This window comes from Zootermopsis nevadensis, unplaced genomic scaffold, assembly GCF_977971745.1.
Source record: "Zootermopsis nevadensis isolate Lab colony 2312 unplaced genomic scaffold, Znev_1.0 Znev_ptg000029l, whole genome shotgun sequence".
Lineage (NCBI taxonomy): Eukaryota > Metazoa > Arthropoda > Insecta > Blattodea > Termopsidae > Zootermopsis > Zootermopsis nevadensis.
In genome coordinates this window covers 3004398-3029561 of record NW_028259161.1, presented here as the reverse complement: position 1 = coordinate 3029561, position 25164 = coordinate 3004398, and the positions used below count along the sequence as shown (strand labels likewise).

Below are 25164 nucleotides of genomic sequence, written 5' to 3'. Positions count from 1 at the left end.
CAGTAGTTTGACAATAAATCCCTCCTCAACATTTATGGCCACTTTATTTAAATAGGCAACACGTTTCGATGCTTACATCACCATCAACTGGTCTTCTTATGATTTGGTTGATTACATTCAGTGTGTACTGCTTTACAGATGGATCCATTTATGCAATATTCGTAAATATAATATAATTTATTAAAATTAAAATTTAATTAATTTGAAACTACATTTACTAACGTCTAGTATTGTACGATATTACTAATATATCTTTGGCATATACTATTGTTAACCCTTAAAAGCCACATTCTTTAACACGCAACCATTCTGCATTCTGATCACAATGTATTTAGAGTGTTCTGAAAGGCAGTGATTATTTCCTTAAACAGGATTAACCAATTGATCTTGTTATGGTGAAGTATTGTGTTTTCTTTTCGGTAAGAACTAATTATTACGAGATTGTTTAGATGAGCTTGACCTTAAGAGGGCTTAAATGTTATTTATATGAACATTAACAATGAGACTTTTCTTTTATATGTTTGATGGGTTAAAATACGACTTAGTGTTTCGCCTTACTAATGACATCCACATGATATCTTCGGTATTTTGTTGGGCAGTCAGGGTGGATAACGCTGATAGATGAAGCCTCTTCACTTCGTTGCTCGTAATATTGTCGATATTGACCTTCTTGGGTTGTAATGCAATATGGACTTGTAGCTAGATTCTAAAATTCCGGAGTAACGTACTGCCTCCATCTTCTACGGTTTCTCAGCTACAAGAGTACTATCGTATTCTGCGCACTAAATTTGTCTGGGATAAACCTCTAAAGATCCAGGGAGGTCAGCCTTCCTCGAGACCCAGAATCTTTCCCTGGACCTCCCGAATATTAAACCGGAATGACAGGTCCGGCGACTTGCCAGGACTCTGCCTCGTATATATATATATATTCCATTTATATAAAGTAAATATCCAAATCATAAAGCTTAAAGCTCCGCTGCTACTTTAGACAATAGGCGATAAGTCTGTTATAGTGAAGATCCTGAATAAGCTATTAAGTTCAGTCACTTTACTGAGAAAGTAATACTTGTGTATGACCTATGAGAAGAATTCATATGTGTCACATCCTGCTGCTTCTACAATAAACGAATACTTTGGCATAGCACCTTTTTTGTTGTCCAAATAAAGGCAACGTGTGTCACGTCCTGTTGTTCCCAAAATAAACTAGACGCATTTCGACCATTATCCGCTGACTTTTCACAGCCGTTAAAGTAGCTCATTTCATCCGAAATGGTAGACGTTTTGCACTCGTCAAAGTACTCCAGTGGCTTACTTAAATTTACGATAATGAATGTGCATAAAATCAGACATTTAAAGCTGTCTAAGTGATAGGCTGTTAAAAGTACGAAGCATGAGGAGGACTGTCGAACAACGCAACTCGACCACTCTAAATAACAGACGTTACAGCGTGACCTGCAGTATAAAAGCAAACTTTCTCGACTTAACATCGTTTATTGCTGCGAGGACACCAGGCGAGCATAGAAATTGGATTTCATGTCTGCTGCCGCTACAGTGAGGAAATTAAATTTATATTAAATTCTTAGCTCGGTTACGTGCTTACATTGAACACTTTCCGTCCGTCCGTCCGTCTGATTGCGTTGTAGCAGACAGCTTATACAATTAGTATCAATCAACAAACGAGAACACCACTCGTTTGGAACAGCAATAATTATTTGTCTAAAATTGTTTTAAAATTATTACTGTTGTAATATGTAACTCCTTAAAGGTATAACGCCTGCCTCAACTTCTGTGCTTCGACTTTAATCGTCTCGTCACGGAAAATTAGCAACCAGGAAACACCCACAAAAATGATGTGAATACTCACTCAGCCATACAAGAAGTTAAATTTGTGAAACACAAAATTTTCACGGCGAATAAATACAGTGACTTTTTTTAGACGACCAATCACATTAAAACAAAAAAAGTCGTCGTTTCGGAAGTTGTCTCTGTGTATTATCAGGGGCTGGTGAAAAAGTAATCCGTGTATTGAAAATTACTGTTATCCACTCACCTAAAGCTATATGATTTTGTGAGCTGGTTAGCAAAATTTCGAAATATACTTTTATATTAACTTGGAATTTCGAAGTACGAAATGAATACTGGATTCATGATAAAGTCATGTCATTGACAGGATTGATCCATCGCTCTACTGAGCTGTAAGTTTTAGTACCAGTGCAATTAGTAGCACTGCTATCTGTGCCTGCGCCATCATCTGATGTACTCAGTTATCACAGTTAACTGCTGAGTATTTCCTGGAAATTGGTTCTAATTGGGTTTAATATCACTATATTTGTCCCTGTGATATGCCTATACAGCGCACTTTCAAAACGGGAACATATCAACATTTGACAAACGAAGGTCGTAGAGAATAAAATTCTTATAGGCCTGTTTCACTTAAGGCGCAAAGTTACTAGGAGTTCTGACCTCGTTATATTGTACCAATCGCCACTAATTCAAATTGAGATCTCCCCTGTCAGACGTGCGGCTGATTCCGGCCTCGGTGCTGCTACGGAGTTAGCTGCGGTCCAAACATGAAGAAACAAGACTACTTTCTCACGTATTATAAGTAGGATCCACGATGTAGAAATATCGGCAACGCAGATTTATATTACTGCTGGCAATATTCTCGCTGTTCACTTAGCCATCGCACATTATTATCAGCTGGCCCCAACCTAAAAGTTTCAACAGCACTAACACGAAAGTCTGCCTTAGAACATAATTCTAAGCCAGTTAGATCCACCTCCCACTCCTCACAACCTATTTCACCAAGTTCAGTCTTAATGTTTCTTGTTCTCCCGTTTTATTGTCGGTCGTCCAAAAGGATTTTCCGACCGAAATTCTATTTACATTTCTTGTATTTGTTGTCTCCGCCATTCGAGCTGCATGGTCAACCCAACATGACCTCACTGATTTTACTACTAAGTCCAGCGACGATAAACTCTCTAAATACCTGGCTCAGCGTCGCTGAATACCCTACAAATCGATTAGGAAACAATGTGTGAAGGCGGTTTGCTTTATTCAGAGACACGCTGTTTCATAAATACGAATACAGAATGTGGTTGTGATTCATTTATTCGCTGCAGAAACATAAAAACCTGCATTACCTGTTGGAATTAAGTTTTAATACATATAAATGATGTGATCATGTAATGTAGCCCCAAGAAGAGTTTATAGAACGTGATCAAAGCAACGAGAATAACCCAGACAATAGAATATGAGGATCCGTTTATGCGGTTGTCAGAGCCTGTCTTAACCCTTCAAAGCCCAGTGGTAACTATGTACCGCCTATTTCAACATTCTACTGATAGCTCTGAATTTTTGCCAGAGAGTGTATGTATGGGTTTCGTATGATTATCGCTAGCAATAACTAATTTATCTCTGTAATGGAGACCCGTTGTGTTTTCTCTGCGGTAGGAATTGAATCTGTAAATACTGTTCGGATTAGTTTTGGCTTCACAGGGTTAAACAAACGTAATGCTGAACTAAATCTCCCCCTGTTCCACATGACGACACGCTGACAGCAAATACAAGAAATATGGCCGTGAACCCAATAATCAATAACAGAGAAGCACTGTTCGAAGCGAGAGGGCGAAAGTTTGCTGACCGCTGGTCATTGGAGCAATGCGGCTGAGATACAGCTCATGATGTATAATGAGCCGACGGTGACCGTAATTTTAGCCTACGGCACTTGTAGGACACGTCATTTGTCTTAACTTCCCAACAGCACACACGATTTTCTATCGGAGAGTCTTATCCCAGGGGTAAATTGAGCCGGGACGTGAAACTGAACAATCACATGACGAGGTCTAGAATTTGTTGAGCTTTATCACCATTCCCAATTTACGCCTTTATAGCGTGGTTATCTTGCCTGTAGGCTGTAGAGAAAAACTACTGAAATTACAATTAAATTAAGAAGGATCAGGTTGTCGCATGTTCCGGCTTCTCCATCTCTCCTAGCCCCCCCCCCCCCCCACCACCACCTTTTCTACTGATAATCCAGTGTTTTTGTACAAATCTTCTTCTTCAATTTTCGAACATTGAATTTTTCTTTGTATTAATGTATTTTGTCGTAGTGACGTTTGTGTATTATCTACATTCAGCTTGACATCGATGTAACTTATTTTTGTTAGCCTTAATATTTATTATCATAGCAGTATTGTAATCAATCCCAAGTAATTAAATGCGAGACCTTTTTAAGAATAAAATCATTTTCTTATTTCTATTCCTAGACTGTCACTGTGCTTGTTTTTGGTAATGTTATTTTCATATAATATTCGGCGCAGAATTTATTTAAACGAGAGTTAGACCTTTGAAGTTCATTTTTACTGTCGCCTCAGAGCAACATATGTTGTATTTTATTTAATCGTACTGTTTGTTTTATGTTTTGCAGAACACTTTAGCATAATCTATTAACATACTCCTAAATTGGTTGAATATTGTCATTTCTGTCTGCCTATCTGTGTGTAATCATGGGTCAGGGTCCTCTGTAAGGTACAAGGAATGCAATTTATAGTCACTACAAGAACGATTTTGAATTTTTTGGAAACTGTTTAGAAACCAGTTTTTCGTAAGGAAGTAAGCCACATGATGTCTCTGGCACGTCCAGACTGTCTCTAGGACCCACCCAGCCTCCTGCCCGATGTGTACCATGACAGCTTTTTCCGGCGGTAAAGCGACCGGTCCATGAAACTGAACACTCACCTCCATGTAATGCAGAGGTTAATTTAGCCTCACCTCCACTCCCTAATAAATCTCTGTGGTCTGATGATTCAACATCGAGGCGTGTTTTATAGATACATGCAGCGTGATACTTCAGCATCATGAGTTTTGCAGGAAGCGATTCGTGTCCGTAATACTTGCGAATGAACATCAGACCCAATAAATTACTCTAAATAGCAAACGATGCATTTGGAAAATGCGAGTGCTCTATGTAAATTACCTCGTTAATTTATAGGATTTGTTGAACTTTGTTCAGATGAAATCAAGTTAAGTAGGCGGCGTTAAGTCCGGACAAGTTGTCACTTTGAATTGCCTCTTGTTAATTTCAGTCTCGAACAATCAGACACATTAATTAACCGATACTTGCAGTGGTTATACACAGACTCAGTGCCGCATGGTAAAGCAGGTCTGAAGGAAACTCTGTGATATCGCATCGTTTGTATTTGTGCAAACTGAGTGTTTCTCTTCTCGTTCTTGTTATCAACTGGAAGGAGACGCCTAGGTTAGACACTCGGACGACCTACGGAGTGTTGTAAGCTCTGGTATTATTAGGTGGACGGAAGTGAAAAGACTTTTTCGACAGGAAACTAGACCCAGCTGCGTACAATCTCTACCACCGTTGTCACCACAATGTCCGCACGTCTTATTTCTCTCTGAGCTTGACAGGTGTTATTAATCTCTTCACTGAGCAGGTTGGAACACTAGCAAAGCCCGTGACTTCGTATCACAGAGGCATTCGCTTTCATTATCAACCGGCAGCGTATACTGAAAACCTCGGAATCAGGGCGAGATGTTGGGATCAACTGGTATAAGTGCAAAGGAACACGGCGCAAACCCGAAGTAAATTACTTTCTGACTTTTTCTAAACTAGACCAAACTTCCAGCAACTCCATATAATTTACGTTTATGAAATGTTCTATTTGCTATTAAGAGCGAAAAACTTAACCCGTTTCTCAAATGCTGTCCCTCGAATAGACGAAGTTTTAAGCATTCATTTCTATTGCCGATGGAAAAGTTAGATTTTACTGCTCCCTCATTGCACTTTCAGATCTATCTGTGCGATGTTTGCAAAACAAATGTAGCAATCTGAGAAAAATACCTCACTTTTTGCAAGTACGTTGTGATCGAGATGGCCAGAAATATATATTTAGTGCTCTTTTCCATATCAAGCCGTCATAATTCAGTCAGTATGCTGGCTGGCTGGCTACGGTCTAGAGGTATGGAATTTTCTCTTCGCTATTACTCTGTGCAAAATTGTTCAAATAGATACTCTGTATTTTATTTATTGAGCTCCAGGAACTATTTCCCGGAAGGTAAAACGGCCGCAGTGTAATACTGACCACTCACCTCCGTTTCAGAGATATTGAATTCTCGAAATTTGAACACCACATCACTCCTACGTCTTCATGCCGTGCTGCGTGAGAACAAGGCAGACTTTGAGCCCAACAATACATGAAGCAACGTAACAGTGGGTTCCATGTTATATGCATCTGTAGGCAAACAATGACGAAGAATAATAATTACGTGATGTACCAATAGTCGTCGCGGTTTTTAGGTCTGGCCCATGTTTGTTGTGACGCGAGGTGTGTAGGAAGGGTTATCTCAGAAGTTGACTACTGTTCTCGCATTCGGAAGATATCTGATTCGAATCCCGTCAGAGGCACTTTATCGTTGTGATGTTTATCGATTCTTCAAATGCCAGGAAAGCGCCTTAACATAGAATTGAAGTACTTTACATAAAACAGTTAATAACAGCAGTCAAGATGTGTAACAGTTTACGTACAACTTCAGGAAGCTTTGGTGTAACAGCCAATCGTGTATGGCCCTAAGTGAGGATTACGTCATAGGTCTTTCTCCAGGCACGGAGTATGCAGACTTCTAACTTAGTCCTGCCCATATTGGAGTTTCAATTTGAAAAGTAATTTACTATATTGTGTATTTTCGTATTCGTTCTGGTTTATTACTCACAATCCTCCAGTCTGTTAGTTGAGAGAGCGTCGTTAAATTAGTCTCTGTATCCGGATCTGAAACCGTTCTCTGATCTGCGTGTACTCCACTTCTGTATTCTTGTTTTAAAACTGTATGATCTAGTCCTACGGGAACCCTGAAATCCTCCACGCCTACGTCGACTGATTTAAACACTTATCTTAAAGGTATTACACACGCTTTCCTTCCGCGCTGGGACCGTTAATTGGACGTGGCACTATTCGCCCACACGTCCTTGTTCATATCCAGTCTAGTAACCATGGCTACCAGGGAAACCCTAACAGGCTCTTTGTGGTAGAAATAATTCGTGCTACAGGAGGGAAATAACTTGAGCGTTCAATGCACCTTGCCTCGCATCGTCTGGATATGACAACGTGTGTAATAGTAACAACCGTCATGTTGCGGGTTCATTGCCCGGCTTCAAACAGGTCGTTTGAACAGGGCGGTCAGGAAATAATTTACCCGGTGTGGTTACCCTCAGTGCTGTATGCATCCCTGCAGAGAACTGATTAATCCTTTTGTTGGTTGCAGTTGTCTGCCTTCAAAAGTGTTCTTCTACGCTTCGTACGTATTAGTACTGCGTAGCTCTCTATACTGACTTTGTACAAAATAATAATTAAGCCCTTTACTTAGGCCTATGGTTCATGCATATTAATATAATCTCAGAATTTTACACCAGCGCCATGTTTGTAATTCTGCATATAACATCTTTCTGTGTCTTCATTTTTTCGGTGTCTATGTTGCTGGCCGACTATAACTCTTATAATGCATAAAGCGATCTATGAGCAAAGCTGTTTTGTAGATAGGCAGTGTTTTAACGCACAGAAATATTATGCTGCACAAGGGTGGTAAATAACAGAAAAGCTGCTGCGTCACATTATTTTGAACTTTCGGTATCAACGGAATTGTATATGGGCTTATAATAATGCTGTAACAAATAATGTTATTATTTCAGTACCAATTTATTTTAAGGAGATGCCCAATCTTAGAACGGCTGCTTTTGCTAGCTTATAAAATAGGCCTTTTGCGTGCATTTCATACAGGATTTGTACTTGCGCTCATGATATGTGCATAAATGTATCAGTAGGCCTACCAAATTTTACATTCCTACCTGAAGTAGTTCGTCAGTTGCTTAACTGATAGCTGAGTATAAATCTCTCACGGCTATCTTTTTATATTTTACTACCTGCAGAATAATTTCCTTAAGAAAAGTTAAATCATTCGTGATCATAAGATTCGACCAGGAAAACCAGGAGAATGGTGCTCATTATTCGTAATAAGAAAACTAATTTTTGCAGACTTTTAAGAAATAATTTAACAATCGTTGTAATGTAATGCTTAATGAGGTATGACTTCAGTGCCTGATATATTTTTACGAAAGTCGCGTTTTGGAGAATAGATCGATTCGATGCTTGCGAGGTATGGGTTATATCATACCTAGAGGAATCCAATTTTTTTTCCCAGACCGGCTCTGTAGTCCACCTAGCCTCCTATCCAGTAGGGCCCCTGGGCCTATCTCTTTGAACTAAAACAATGGATCGAACATCGCTCTGTGATGGAATAATGTTCTACACTAATTTTATCAGTTCCGTAAAAATATCAAGGAAATTGGCGCAATCCCGACTGAGCATATTCAGCTTTAAGTGATCGTAAACTACTAAACGATGTCCTATGAAACTGCTTCCTTCCTCTGAGCCAGAAATCCAAGACGCTGAACTGCAAAATCACTGACAGCAGAAGCCCAAATAGTTATTTGAGCCAAAGAATCGGAATCAATTCGACAGGGAGCACAATAATTTAATTCCACAGTTACAAAACTGTACACAGCACGAATGCAGAGTATGCAAACAGATCGCTTATGCATTAAATCAGATACTTTTTCTTGGTAATGAAATATAACTAAGTAGTTAGGTTGACATTTCGTTTACACAGCAATTCTTCATTATATTTTTGATGTTTATTAAGAATACAGTAGATATTTTGACCTTGATTGGTTATCTTCAGGTGGTTCTCTTTAAACGTTCGAAACTAATGGATATATCTAATAATTTATGATCTGAAGCTTTCACGGCCACTAAGTATAATACATTCTTCTCGGGCTACCAACCGTGTAAGGTGGCTTAATGAAGAAAAAACCAACGTTTCGAGAACCATCTTCATCCTCGTCCTCAGGGTATAGTAGTTGTGAGAGATGCCGTCCGTGTTCAGTGTCTACCTGAACCAGTTTCGCGTTATTGGCTGCACGTTAGCCAATCCGGCCTGGTGTGCAGAGCGGCTAATTAGCATGGGTAGATGCCTTACGACGGGCTGATCACTCATCCAAGGAGTCCTACTAAATGTCTAATAGATTAAGTAACCTCCAAAAGAGGCGACCAAGACCCACACTGCGTTGTAGAGCCACAGATGATGATGATGAATAGACCCAGATAGATGCAAATAGGTCTTGAAGTTGACGCACCTCTAAGCCCACAAACAAACTACGTTTTTTCTCGCTTTTATGTATTTAAGTTCTGTGTGTGTCTCGTATATCGACTTTGATCCTGCCAAATTCGTAACTTTGTAACTTCTGAAATCAGTGCATTTTTTTCGAAATCTTCCTCCTCTATTAGACATGGAAAGGAGAGAACAGTTTAAAATTCTCAATTAAATTACGTTAAAATATTTTAACTGCTGACTCAAGAATGATCGTTATCAACCTGTGATTCCCAAATTGTGATTTAGAAATTCCTTGAAGAACAAGAAATATTCAGCGTTTTCGAGGGGCCAAACATAACACGGCAGACTTTAGCATCGAGTTTGTTTTAAGGAAATGCATTTTAAGAAATAAATGTATATATAATATATTTTTCAAATATATTTATTTTATTTTATTCCAAATATATCTTTGAAAAATGTAGGAATAGTCATTTATGTAATATCGGAGGGTAATACAACAGGATGTGTAGGTTCTGGAATGTAGGTGCAATATGGGCCGGAAGTAGTGGGTGTCTGCAAGGAGTGACACTTTCGCGGGAAGGAACACTGCAGTTGGCGGTTCGGTGAAACAAATACTGACATACGTGAGAGGCCTGAGGTCGGTGGCACAGTTGAAGAGATTACAACATGAGCAGGAATAGAGAGAAACTCCATGTAAATGGAATATGTGAGGACGCGGCTGAGGTAAGGTGGAATTATAAACCCACAGAACGGAAAACACAGGCTTTCGTCTCTGCGTTTTTAAAACACGAGAAGGTTCGCCTCTCCTGATGTATCAAGAAAAGATTTCGTAACGTGATAAAGTTCTGGATCGATGATCGATTGATTTTTGGCTGATAAAACAGTTTTTTTCACATCTGCAGGTTTTATAGCTTTGAATTTTAAGTACGATTGTAATTGGCGGAGTGAATAAAGCTGTAGAAGGAAGCGGTCGTGGCCTAATGTTGATAACGTTAGTGTTATTATAGTTAGTGAAGTTACTATTTTGATTATTTATCTTTTTGTTTCAAACTTGTAGTCAAACATACTTATTATGTTAGAAAAATGTATTTTATCATCCTCAGCAGTAGATTGAGATGTATAGAAATAGTCATATTCCGTTTATGCAGTCAGTAGTTTTGGTTCCGAGTCCCTGCTTTAAATTATTCTCATTCCTTCGTGCCACTTGTTACGAAATAGTCCTCTACTCTTCCTTATCTGCTCTTAGAATCCAATACGCTGTAAATGACAGCAGATTTCAGTCTCGTAAGAGCTGTAGAAGTTTCGTTGTAAAGAGGATTGGATCGGCGACAGATTCTTCTCGTTTTAATAGTTTGTTCCATCACTGGGATGCTGAGGAGGTTCTCCCAGTCTATGAAGACACCGTTACTGTCGAACTTTCAATTTCACAGACTGAACCCCCCTTAAACAGGGCTGCATTTTCCCACAGACACAGTGTCAAATATCTGGTCACGTTTGTGATCGCTGGCCAGAAGAAAGAGACTGAAAATAGGGGATGTGATCAGACACACACGCCATTCACAAAAGAAAATATGAAAGATCCTGCCGCAACACTACACAAATTTGTTCGCACCTTTGGCTCCACGGTTATATAATACTTCGTTAAATAGGCCAATTTTACAATTATAAATAGTTGTTTTCAATAAAATTATAAAATCTTAAGGAGTTACATATTTTTTGCCATGCATACGCAATGAGCCGTTCTTGAAAAATGTATTTTGATTATTCGTGTAGATTGGACCGATTCGAACTAAAAATGGAGATCGCCCAAGCACGTTCAAGTGTAGACAAAACAATAGCACATCTAATCACATTTCGTCCAGTGATTTCTGAGGTGAAAGACGAATATAACCTCCTTTGTGTGCGTTCAGTTCGTGCAATTCTGCGTAAAAAGGACATAAAATACAGCGGCGTAACCGAATCCTAGACAGACATGTCACGACGTTTTTGTCAACACTGACCTAATTTTGGCCCCTAAAATTTAGACTCGAGAAGTACATAAAACAGTTCCTCTGTGAGTGACGGGCGGCATCGGTGACTGACAGGCTTCTTTAAACAGCTTCGTAAAAGTAGCCACTTTGATTTGTTGCTTTGTTTGAAATTGTTGTGGGCTGTAACATCTCAATCAACGTCATAGTAGTGGCTTGATCAAGTGATGTAAATAAGCATCAGGTTGTGCGATGCGCGAAAAGGCCTTAGCGCCCTGTAGAGTGCAGCCCTCTTTCATGAAGGATTAGACCTTAGGGAGTTTGTTATTTCTGATGTTTCTAGCGCAGTTGTCCGGAGTCGTTGATGGTGCAAGATCGATTTATCAGTCCAGAAGAAAATGTTTTATAAACAGAGGGCGCAGGAAAATATATGGATCTCAGAAAGAACAATGTAGGATAGATCCTATTACGTGAAGAGACATTCCCTGATTACTCTGTGTCGATCACGATGTATTAAGGTAAAATCTTTGAGGCTTCGATGGGGGATAAAAGGAATACCTATAGAATATTGGTGGGGAACCTTTTTTTGGAAAACGGCAGGTGGAAACATTTATAAGGAGATGAGAGTATACCATTGCTATTAATCTTAAATGCATAGCGTTTAGGGTGGATGAAACTGGTCCAGGATATTGTCTAGTGACAAGCTTTGGTATTGGCATTGTTGAATCTTTGCATTCTTCTGTCTGAGGGTTCGTTAGTTGATGGTATAGTAACAGGAATACACAGAATATAGTTGGTTTATTGTGACATTATGTTAGCAATTTTTTAACACGTTGCTTATAGAGTGCGCCATTTAAAGTGCAGCCCAACAACTAAGTAGTCTACTGCGGTACAAAAATGAAGTGGATCTTAAGTCAAGGGCATCCTTGTTGCTAGGCCGCTGCTCTAGACAGTTGCTCAAAAGCTGTGCAGTTTCGAACGCGATGTATTCAAGAACAGAACGTGTGTTCACTCTCGAGAATTATTTCGCATCGAAATCGTTTGCTGCTCTTCGTGAAGAAAGTACCGAACAAGGCAACAATACACCGTCTATTGACAAAATATCGGAACACAGTAAATGTCTGTCTCTCTGCTCTGATGTTTCACGTAAGTTTCCTCAGTAACTCCTAACAAAGGCTGGAAAATCATTTAAAATAAGCTGCTGTCATTTCCTTTCACGTTATTATCAATTCATCTTTAGACAAATTTGTTATTAAAATCTCTTGGTTTTTGAGATATTTTTTTAGAGTTTTCCCTCACATGTAGTGTTTGACTGCTTTCCTACATATCTGTTTGTCTTTGTCCGCTGTGGAAAATCAACACCTGAAGTGTTTCTGTGAGACCGCACTTGGCGCCACCAGCTGTGTTTGAAACAGTCACGCGTCACTACACTTCTTTCAAATATTGTCGTTCTATAAATCATCGCGTTGTTCAAATGTATTACCAATAAAACTATATCACGAGGTTCTGAATGTGTCTGGGAATGGTCTAGTATCGACACACCACGGAATTTTCTTCGCGGTCTAGGATTCAGAATACAAAAGTGCAAAGAATTGCAATACACTAACCGAAAATAAGATAACAATAAATCAAAAGTAATTTAAACTATTGAAATTGTTATATTTAATTGTTAGTGTGAGGATTACGCCTGTTTCTTGCTTTCCAAAATTCTTCATTCACTCTCGCAACCTCAACCCCTAAGACTGGGCCGAAAGTGAAGAACTGGAGAAGCTGCCAACACTGAACAAATCAAAACTTTTGGTGTAAGGTCTCTGGTGCCATTGAATTTGCTGTTCATTCATACAGTATTTGAGAGTGGTAGAAGGGCTAGGAGAGAATATGAGTCCGTTTCTGACATTTCTCACGACAAACACGTTTTATAAAAATTTAAAGGAACAAACAGCTGGTTACAAATAAGCCATTCACTAATTAAACTTAATCATTCAAATAAGTATGAGGCTCAATGTACAACATAATAATTCTTAAGCTAAAAACTGGTACCAAAATACAATTTTAATAACAAATATGACGAGAACTGGGTTTGTTAAACAACTCCATGGAGCAGAGCCTTCTTCAGAAATTAATAGTATGCTCAGCTAGCCAAGAAATTTACCGCCTCTTGGGGAACCCGAAGGTTCAGTACTGCGTTCACAAGAGCTCACTATCAGTCTCTGTACTGAACCAGATGAATTCAATCTACACCCTCCAACATTATTTCCATAAGATATATTTTAATAATTTAATTCCATCTATTCCTTGGTTTTCTAAGTGATCTTCTCCCTTTATGCTTTACGACCAGCATTTTGTACAGAATTGAATTTGCGTAAATATTGAAACTCAAGAAGCTGCATGAAGAAGTAATGGAGTAACTTCAGGACATTTTAGGTGTTGATATCAGAACAGTGTAAATATTTTAAAATATTTTGGTTTATGGTGTTCTTATGCTCTTCACTGCTCCCAGTACTGATTCACTTACAGAGCTGAGTTTTGGGGTAACGGATGAAAATGGTCTTGTGCATAAGCATCGCGTTATCAAGATCAAGATCTCTGAACATTCTTAACTTTGACACTAGATTCAGACAGGAAGTCAGCTTCGTGCTCTGGCCAACCTTGTCCTCATGCAAAGAGCCCGGGGGTACCCTCAGATCAGAAGATGGATGTATCCCAGAGCCAGTCTCAAAGCAACAAAATACTACACCCCCGCCATCTGGCGACTTTCCTATGTAATTTCCGCCATTGAAAATCGTAGTACGCGGAAACAGTAGTAGGTGGCTCTTCTGGGTTGTTGCGCCTTGTAGTTTACCGATGTTTCAGAAGTTATTGTTGCCGCCATCGTCAGAGCTATGAGCAAGGACCCCTGAAACGTCGGTGAACTTCTACTAGGCTACACGGCGCAACAACCCAGAAGATATCCATCTTCATACTTGCCGCCGTGAGAGCCTGAAATCTCACTTAGATAGCAGGGACGTGGTACTTTATAATACCGTTCAAGAATTATTATCCCAACACATTTTTGTCAATATTTCTCTATATAAGACTGACAGGTAGGTATAGTAGAAATTATTAGCTTGACATATTCCAGTATCCGGAAATTGCAGCAGAAGTCGAGAGCGCATTTTCATCCCCCACAACTGCCCCTGATCCTCTTCATGTGGCGAATATTCAGTATTTGACACGTAACCCTCAGTACCGTAGAAATATGTACAGACAGCCGGACTTCGGCCTCGAGAGATAACATGTACCACTGCAGTTAACAAAATTATTTGCACTGCGAATAAAATATGTATATTCACTCACCTATAAGCCACTAAATGGATACATACCAAAAGGATGGCATCTTAGTACGTACGATTTTCAGTGGTGAGTTGTACATTCAAAAACAATAAAAGTTTCACGGGTCCGCAAATCCTTAGTTCTCAAATTAGGACCCTTCTTCCATGGGGGAATTTGACGGACAAAGCGCCTGGTAAGCATAACACGTGGCCGTACACACATTGTACGGCTGCACTTTAAATTTCCTATTGCACAGTGGTGGTACGTACTGCTATTGAAACGTCAAACACAAACAGAGCATCAAAAGTGTACAAGATGGCGTGACACGGTCAGCGTCTGTGTATGATGGCTGGCTAGCAAGTTCTGAGCCCTTTTAGCTGAAATGTGAGTGTCTATTATCGAATTGTCCTGTAGAAGATGAGTGCAATACTTTTCGGTGGATACGTAGGCTTAACACGAATTGGTACTGTGAATTGTGACCTGACAATGATACAGTTCCTATCGAAATATGTTGCCTGAATTTCATAGGTTAATGATAATAAAATGTCATGTCGACTTTATATTTTCGATTAAATGATAGCGTTCATTGACTGTCAATTTATGAAGAATGCCTTTACTAACTGAGAACACAGAATTTTTAGGTGATGAATAACTTGTTCCATAAAAACATATAATAATAGGTATGCTAAAAATGTATTTCGTGATATTATTTATTACTAGTGACACATTAACCACACCAGACATCGTGCTCCATACTGTAGCTTACAAAATCAAACGTATCATATTTTATAATTTCTAAATGAGGGCTGGACATAATCATTTTGAAGCAAAGTGTGTTCGTGAGACGAAGTAAATGTCTTGTATTTGATCCTTTTTCGAGACGCAACACGTTGCACTGTTAGCTCCACAAAGAACGCAATGACACTACTGAGAAGTCCACAAGCAAGTATCAGGAAGGCCACCAGCAAATCTTCCATAGAAAACACTTTGAGTGAATCACTGCCACTGTTTTCACTTCTTTGAAATGCTGTCATATTGAAATAAGTGTCCTTACTCCACTTATCTACAATACCTGATTCTACAAGCTGTGTTATTATGTGGTTGATTCTGAACAAAAACGGGGATCCCTTAGGCACTATGTACGCTAGAGAATACGTCCTTGGAAATTCTCGAACGATATGTAATAGCAAAGTTCCATCTGAATTGCGATAAATAAGTACATTATATATTGCATTGCTTAGTCGAGTTAACGCAGCCGTGTCTTTGTGCTTAGCGACGTAATCAGCGACGCCTTCCTTTGTACTAAGGTAGGTTACTTTATTACTGAGGTGTTTCACAAGAGGCGACTCTTCTGCACTGAATGTGTTCTCGATTAAATTGATAGATCCTGTAGCAATGACTAAACCACTGGCATCCAGTTCTTCTAGCGTGTTGACATCAGGATAGTAGTCAGGCTTTGATAGCACAGTGACAAGTTTCCCTTGAAACAACGAAGTTGTAATTATCCCGAATACAAGACACGTAATCACAAATACTTTCTGTGATCGAGACAAAGGAATTCGAACGAAGGAGAGTGATAGGAATAGGGGTAACATTTCTATAAACGTGGAAATTAAACTGGTGTCTTTGTTAACAGGCATAAAGAAAGAATATAACTTCTGTAGAATATGAGATATTATACAGGAGCCTACATACACACAGACAAGGGCGAGGTAGACGTGTAAGGGAAATACTCTGAAAAATGCAAGCCATTTTGGGAGACGTTCAGCCTTCGGCACTACGATACAGAGATTATCAAAACCAACGGGAAAAGTGTACTCAATATCTTTCGTTCCGTATTCTTTCACAAAACGAGAATTGAGTGAAATGTCAGCTCTGTCATATAGAATGTCGCCCAGTGAGCCAGTAAAGGTGCCATTAGTTTCAAACATATAACCGTATTCTTCACCGTCCTTGGGACTGCCAGAAATGGCTGTGAAGTTCATTTGCTTTGCCAAGTTTCTCATAAAGAATCCATCCACTCCAATGTAATCGATAACTTTATCACCGGAATGTGCTGGAAACGAAGAGGGTGGTCTTGTAAATAGTGAAATGCGGATTGGATATCCTCTTAGATTGCTTAATGTATCAGTATAACTTCTGACTAAATTAAACACATTATATTTGTTATATACAACAAGTTTTCCACTTGAATTTAGCGATTTAATGAAGGGGTTAAATGTTGCCAATTGAACAATATGTCCTGCCTCCAATGTACGATAATTTGAATACTTAATGACCATCGTAATGACATTTATAATGCCAAGCTCGTTCCACAACGCCTTGAGAATGTGACTGTACTTATTTTCCATGTAGTTTCTATTGACTTCGTCACGATCATTTTCAGACGGTCCCAGAAAGATTATCAGAAAATTGCCTCTTGGGTTTCGAAGAAATGGATAGGTACTAATCTGTTGTATGAACTTTAGATACTGCATCAGTGCGTCTTCTCTCTCGACTATGAGTACAAATGCTTGGTGCAGTATACTTAAATTCTTCCACAGACGTCCAGGAAAAACTTTAAAATCTTCCGGTAGAACAACGTGCGAAACTATTATCTTCTCTTTGATTGTATTGTGAATGAACGGTAACAGTTCTACAACAAAGTCATCTGCTACTTGCGTGTCTATTGGAATGATAACTACAAAGCGAGATTTACTGAAGTACCATAAACAGACGTTTCGAAGAATCTCCATGTCTGATTCTCGTACAAGTAAAGGCTGGGGGTTTCTTAAGAGACGCTGCAGTGATTGATACTGAACTGCTGATGTCGAACACTGTGACAGAAATATAAGAGATAGAACCAGTAAGGTCGCAGATGATACTGTCAGTGGGAAAATCATCGTTTATATCAACCAAGTCTGATCTGATCTTCAAATATAATTTCTTCAAGCGACGCGTACGACGAATTATAATTATTGCTCCTCAACCTGGAAGGAAAAACAGATTTGAAAATATGCTAAAGACATATTATGTATCTACATATATAACCACAATTACCTTGCGTTTTATATATATATATATATATATATATATATATATATATATATATATTGAAATGTTGGTGCTTGCATCACAATTTTTCTTTCATTATAACCTGTCTATAAGCTGAAAAATCCACATTCTTATTTTCACATTTTAAAGTTACACTTCTTGGAATTTTGTCTCGACGTATTCTGAATGCCACTTTTAGCATTCTTCTGTCGATATATAATTTGAAGCTTCCGCTGCGACGTAACGCAATAAAAATCTCTCGGGCATTCAGCCGCGTCAAATGGTTGAAAGTCGAAACCGACGTTTAGGGACCATCTCTGTACCCATCATCAGGAGTTCTGATGTAACTGGGTGTTGCGGTTGTCGCCCACATATACTGGCCGGGCATGTATACGTTATTTGGTTCAGATTCACAATTATAGTTTTACTGATTATTTGATATTTTATAAACACCTATTTTACTTATTACTATTATGTTGCAGTCTAATAAACCATGATTATTTCTGCAAGAATTATTACCGAACTGATTCAGGAAATCTTGTTTAAACTCTCCTAGATCCTCTTGACCATGTTTACGATAATGTTGCTACTTGCAAATAGCTTGTCTGATAGCGCAGTGGCAATATAAACTCATGACATGCTACTTTGGTGATTAGTGATATATTACTTGCATGCAATTTGTCAGAAATATAAGCCGTCCTATTTCCAATCCCTCTTTTTATTCCACAATAATCAGCTCAGGCAAGGCGACAGGCATGATGATGTGTCAAACCACGCAAACAATTCACTTAGTGAGCGGAAACAGCTGAAGTTATAAATACTACATAAATTTTCTTCAGAGAAGCGTACCAAAAAACACACATTAATTTTATATGAACGACGTGAATGATTTCCATGTCTGTACGACGTCAAGAAACATTTGTACCACCACCACAACGACGACAACATGTCGCATGTAACACGTATTAAAAAAAATGTATTTCTGAAATAGCTGCTGCACATTTACCTCAGGGGCAAAGTTTGTCTCGGGTACATAGAATTAAACACCCCATAAAGTGATGAATAGATGGGATAATAATAATAAAGAGCCAAAACTGGATTTATAATTGCAAGAAAGAGGAGTAAAACTTTCTTACTTGCATTTACTCTTTTGAGTACCACATTAATCTGATTATAACCACGTTTACTAGTGTAAATTTTCTCTCATAAAACAGTGATTGAAAGTAAAGTACTTTCGGGTATATTAACAACGTAGAATGTATTATCCAGTGTCTGACCTCTCTGTTTTCCACGTGACAAGTCTAGAATCTCAGAACGGACAACTCTACAGTTTGTGACCCTCGTAACTGTTATGCCTTTATAAATTTGATGAACCATTGTTTAATTTTTATTCCCTTAATTTCACTGTGACTTTTATATGTTAATTACTTTACAGTCTGTGCCTAAAACACTGGAAGAAATAGCATATTCTGATAACTATTTAAAATCCACATTCTCTCAGGCGAATTGCGAAATTGTGTTACAAACACCTGACAGACGTTTTTAATTTCCAAGAAAAATTCCGCGGGGTAGCTCATACTTTACCTTCACGATACGATGTTAAAATTATATCTTACTACCAGGAGAAGTAGGTAGCTTATTCCTTTCCACTCATACGTTTCGTTATTGGCTGCTGATTTGAGTCTTGTCGCCTTACGTATCCAATCACTTTATGAACTCCCGACTAATGGTTCTTGTAGTTACATGTACAGAACTAGCCGTCGCCTACTTCAGGATAAAGGTATTTATGAATGCCTCTTTCATGTATCTTATCTAGGACAATATCGCGGACTTTATATGCAGCCAATTGGCCAAGTCAACACGACTTACATCAATATGCTACATACATGCAAGAATATTTTTTTTAAATTACATTTCAGATAAACGGTAATGATTACATGTTACAAATTTATGCATTTTATAACTAATTTAGGTGCCTGTAAAATACTCATAATGGCAAAAATGGGAAAGAAGCTTATGGACTCGAACATTTTTAAACTCTTCGGTAACTATAGGAGCTAACTGTACAATTCTGACATTACGTAATCTCCTAAAAACGATAACACATTAATTATTTGATGACTGAAAAAGTTCCATTAGTTTGATTATGCCAAAAAGTGAGCTGAAATTAAAACCAAGCCCTTCAGAAAGAGTCGTTTTCTGCGACCAGTGAACTAATGCTCCTCTTTCAGATCATAGCTAATCAAATAGTTTATGTAATTCCAATTATTATACTGCTATCACAATATAAGATTTAACCCTAACCTAAACGACTTCAGCCCACTTCGTTTCTTTGTATAATGTCACTTAAAGATTCATTTTAGCGTGTTTCCACCCATATATTTCTAGGTCGTCTGAGCGATTTCTTTCCACGAGGCTTTTCACTTACGCGTTGTTTCCGTTCTACACGTCCCATTCATCTCAGGGTTCGTTTAATCGCTTTAGCAATGTTAGGTGAACAGTAGATCTCCAGATTCCGAAGCTCCTCGTCCCTTCAGTTTCCTTGCGTCCAAACACCCCCGTCTCGTTGCAGTCAATGCACAGCCCTGACACGTCCAAACCACTATTTGGCGAAGTTTCCTAGAATGATCGATCTTTAAGCCCCTCGGTTCGCCTCTGTCATTTATCCCACGGAAAAGGTTTGTGTCACAAGATAGTGAAATTCGGGGACCTCCATGCACTCAACCATTAAGAGACGTAAACTTCATGTCAGCGTTCTCATACTTTTCTCTGTGAGGTTTCCATTTAACTTCCACGATTTAGTAACGGAGTCAGTGCGGGTAATGAAATGAAGTTGGTGAGATGGATCCCACTCGATCAAGAAAGAAGAAAGAGTATGCAGAGAAAAATGTAGTAGAGGGAAACCAAGTTTCACGAAACAGTATGCTTTTTTCCTTTTGGAAATCAGCCTCGGCCATAAAAATAACACCTCATGTGTTAAAGCTATCAGGCTTGAATGCTTTTAAAATGAAGTCTTCTGAAAGCAAAGTATAATCTTAACATGCAGTAGGCAGTGTGAATGAAGACAACTTGCATTCAGTGACAAATATTACACACCTGTGTTTATATAGCTTTTATTTCTGTATGAGCTGTCAACTTTTCAAATGTAAATGGCAAAGAAGCAAGAATTCATAGACTATAATATTTTTTTAGAAATGCTGCCTTGCAATGCATGGAAGTCAAACACTATACAGGGTCTACCTGATGGTCTAAAGACTTTAAAATTCATGTAGATCTTCTGTAGAAGTCCTTGATAAGTCCTACAGTTGTGCCGGAGAAGTCGTTGAGAGCTTATGTGGATATTCTTTAGTCATGGAGCAGTGCTTCGAAATTCCTGGAAGGTTCTTTGTAATTACTTAATGATGTGTGTGTTTGTGTATGAACGCAATGCATAATTTTCACGCACTGTGATCTGTTTTAAGAAAGTATAATCGTATAGGCCTAAAATTATATCCATTTATATTTTGTGCAAAGTGCGTATTGTATTAGACCGGTACGAAGAATAAACTTGCGGACGGACGAACGTACTGTATAGAACACCTATTTATCACCTCTGGCTCTAAATCCGTCCATAGCCTCCGAGCCAAAATACCTCATCCAAAGTGTTTCCCACCGAATGTCACAAAATAATGAACAAGAACCCTTCTTATCCGAAAGATAGTCTGTCCGTATCATGGTTTAGGGCGAGATATTCTATTCTCAACTCAGGCGAATACTGGGACGACACCTTGACAGGCCACGAACTCTTCAATCCACAACGTCCTTTCACCCTTCGATCACCCTGTAGTAACCCTCATAGGCCAGCAGACATGAATAGCGCTGTTAAATAAACCCATTGAATCTACGTATTCATCACATTCTGTACTTGGAGAGGAACCCTCGTTCTCCTGAAGACTGTGCTTATCGATCTACCAGCAGATCAAACAAATCGAATTTGATGAATGACAAGTTTACTTATCTCCAAAGAAAAGTGCTTTCCCTGTTTTATAAATACAGTCCTCAGGTCTGCTGCACGTTCCTGTAACAGTGAGCATAAACCTCATCAATTTAAGACAAAGTTCGGGTCTTCGTTCATCAGATAATACACAGATTCCTGTGGCGTCGCTGTTGTATGGATCTCACAAATTCGAATCACGAACTTAATTGGACGTAACACAAGCTATTTCTTTTCACTTCACCTAGACGTTGTAGTTAAAAACTTCAAGGCATAAACAGGAAAGTACTCAGTTTTAAGGTTGTAAGGAGTGCAAATAAAATAGGTATTGAAACGTTCTGTTCATCTGTAAAGCGCGTTTTCCAATTAACTGTACTAAGGCATTCAATTGAAAACCGAATTTTTTTCTGTAATAAGTATCCGAACGACCTAAGCTACTGCCAATTAAAAAGACGACTATAAATCGTGTTTTGAAAGCTAGCTTCCTAGATTACGCGTTTCGTGCTTCAAAAGTTACGTATTTTTATTATAAAATTATAGAACTTTTAGAAATGCAATGCTGACGTCATCACTCAGAAGTGTTCAGTGGCGTGTTTAGTGGAAGCACAAAGTACTCAGAAGTGTAACATCGAATTTCAATTACATTATGAACGTCGTCCAAAAAGTGCTACTGACTGTTCTTTTGTGTGATTTCTATCACTTCTGCCTGCCATGTTTGGGGCATACACATTCGTTCCGAGAACTGTATGTAAATAACAGAACAGATGAAAGAGAGCAGAATACTGATGACAAATCTTTTTGCTGTCTTGTAACTTGCTTCTTTACCGATGCTCAGTACATCACACTGATCACTATTGTAAATCTAAAAGAGCCTGAAGTTGTTACAGAGATATCAACTGAACTGATCGCTTTGTTCCACCATCGTGTACAAATGCCTGTCATGACATTCTATGGAACAACGGACGCAACAATACATGCTGTTAATGTCTTATCAGACAGCAGACGTGATGTTTTATTTATAACCGAAAATATTGCATCAGTAGGTCAGTATCTGGACGAAGATCGAGATAATAAAACACGCTGGCATGCGACAGACAACCTATTTATCGGTCTTGTTACGACGTCGAATAGACAACTACATCTCAGCGATTACGAGATGAAATATCGTGAATTATTTCAGCGTATATGGACACGTTACAATGTTTTAAACATCCTTTTTTTGGACAGTCGCATTTCTCCACGTTTCTGGCACGGAACTGGGACAAGCATAGTCACTTTCAATCCCTTTCTAAAGAATGGTAACGTTAGAGGAATGGTACAGGCTTACAACATTACGGACGCCAACACCGTGTGTCAACGATTTGAACGTAAACTTGATGATCTGCATGGCTATCCACTCCGGGTAACAATGTTTGGCTCGTACCCGTACGCGCCACGCATTTACAGCGGACCAACAACCTCGCAGAAATACGGCGGTGTGGATGGAAACGTCCTAAATGTGGTCACACAGCTTATGAACTTCACACCTGTTCTACATAGACCGAAAGATAAGATAAAATTCGGATTTAGAACGAAGGACGGTACATTTGTTGGCTCATTAGGAGATATTGTATATGGCAAGAGTGATATTGCATTCAACAGTCATTATATTAAAAATTATGATGACGCTCAAATTCAGTTTATAACTCCACCCATTATGTATGATGGTATAGTTATCCTCGTACCTAAAAGCCAGTTAATTCCGGGTTGGATGGATTTGTTTGAATGCTTTCATTTGACAGAACTGTTATTTATTCTTACATTTTATGTGATATCTGTATGTTTCGGAACATTCGTTAAGAGATATTTAGGTACCGAAATCAACATTTATGAAATCAGTCGCATTGCAATTTGTATATTAAAAATGTTTTTAACTGTCCCCATAGTAGGAACGCGGGAACTAACATCATTTTCAGAGAGAGTTTTTGCGTCATCCTGTCTTTTGTTTGGTGTGCTCATGGTCACAGCGATTCAAGTAACACTAGTAACAGAAATCAGCAGTCCAAATTACTATCCTGATATCGACACATTGGAACAGCTAGCAGAATCGGGGTTACCAATAGCAACATCGTATCAGAATCTTCTTGACACTTTCAGCGATACTGAAAATCCAACTATGATTCGTCTCGCAAAAAATGTTCGGTTCGTAAGTGACAGTTTTAGCATCAAAGAGAGAATTGCCTACAAAATGGATTACGCTGCTATTACCAGTCTGTCTAATGTGCCGTATTTTCTATCACATTACATTGGGCCCTCTGATAACCCTTTGCTGCATGCTGTTGAGGAGAAGCCTCGCGGATATTTTTTGTCGTACGTCGTCCCTAAATATTCTCCGTATCTGCGACGTATTAACATTTTAACAGCAACACTGACTGAAAGTGGCGTGGTAGGCAAATGGGAAGCCGATGAAGTGCTAGAGAACCAGATTATACAGAGACACGATCATACTCATATAGAAAAGTCGACGCTACACGCATACTCGATGAATGATTTGCAGACTGCGTTCTTCGTCTTGGTGTTCGGTCTGTCTTGTGGTAGCGTTGTTTTTGTAGCGGAAATTGTGGTGGCTTTTAAGTTGTTCTCTTGGAAATAGCTCAGAGACGGGCAAATTTCGTCTGTCGCAACGAGTTTTCAAAGTTTACTTTTACAAGATTTTGTTTATAGCGCATAACTTCGAATTCTGAATAGATCCGCACTGCATATGTTCGGAAGGCTTCAAACTCTCCCAGGGTTCGTGGAATCTTTCGGATGACATGAATACTGGTGTTACTATTTGTGGTTTATTTAAGGACATCTTCAAAATACGAAGCAAGAGTGCTAACGAATCTTTTATGACGTCAGATAATAATGCCATTCGAAAATCATTTGGTGGTGAAGGAAGACTTTGGCTATGTTAACAACACACTTGATGTATAGAACAACTAATAAAGCGTAGGCCTACCTCTTTTTAGCTGATTTTTAAAACATCCTAGAAATAACATTATTGAAATAAATATTCTTTTTGCCCAAGAAGACTGGCTACTTCTTTTCACATCTGACCCTGAAAAACATTGTGGGACACCTAGACATAGCCCACTAGCATGTTACTGGGAAGCACTTAAGCGAAATACGACGGCATCTTTCGAAGAATCGAATATGGGCGAAGGAGATGTAATCATATTCTGATAAGATTTACACAGCCATGTAATATATTTACTACACGTGCACTAAAGATTGAAGTCGAGTGTGTTCAAATTCATACTGGTACTGCATCGAATTCTAAAGTTATTTCTCTGCAGTGTGAACTCTGAAAATATTGAGACAGCAAGTCACACACGTTTTCACCACACAATGCACATTTAACAACCAAATTTTCTATAATTTTGCCAACTGCATGTTATATGGCACTGAATAAGATTACTATAGTCGAAGTAGCCACCTCTGTCAAGATCCAAGCCAGAAACATCTTGAAAACAGATGAATCCGACCTATAACGTGATGTTTGGGGTTTAAATATCCTCAGTGTTCATCTTAGTATATTCTATTGGTGATCCATGCACACTTATGAATCAATTAACTGGGGTAATTGCAGTTGGTACGCCACCAGAAACCAAAATATCCCCCCCGTCTTTTCTTTTTGACAAATTGTGTAAAATATTAAGACAACAAAGATATCAAATT

The 25164-nt window shown here is 38.7% G+C and overlaps 2 protein-coding genes across 2 annotated transcripts; one reads left to right on the top strand and one right to left on the bottom strand.

Annotated features, from left to right (window-relative positions):
- Nucleotides 1–15214: 15214 nt before the first annotated feature.
- Nucleotides 15215–17341, bottom strand: LOC110827347 (ionotropic receptor 40a). Its single transcript, XM_022058950.2, has one exon. It carries the CDS (start codon nt 17339–17341, stop codon nt 15239–15241), a length of 2103 nt encoding a protein of 700 aa, XP_021914642.2. The 3' UTR covers nt 15215–15238.
- A 4782-nt stretch (nt 17342–22123) lies between these two features.
- LOC147872240 (uncharacterized) lies at nt 22124–24097 on the top strand. Its single transcript, XM_087357890.1, has one exon. The coding sequence runs from the start codon at nt 22397–22399 to the stop codon at nt 24095–24097; it is 1701 nt and encodes a 566-aa protein (XP_087214016.1). The 5' UTR covers nt 22124–22396.
- Nucleotides 24098–25164: the final 1067 nt, after the last annotated feature.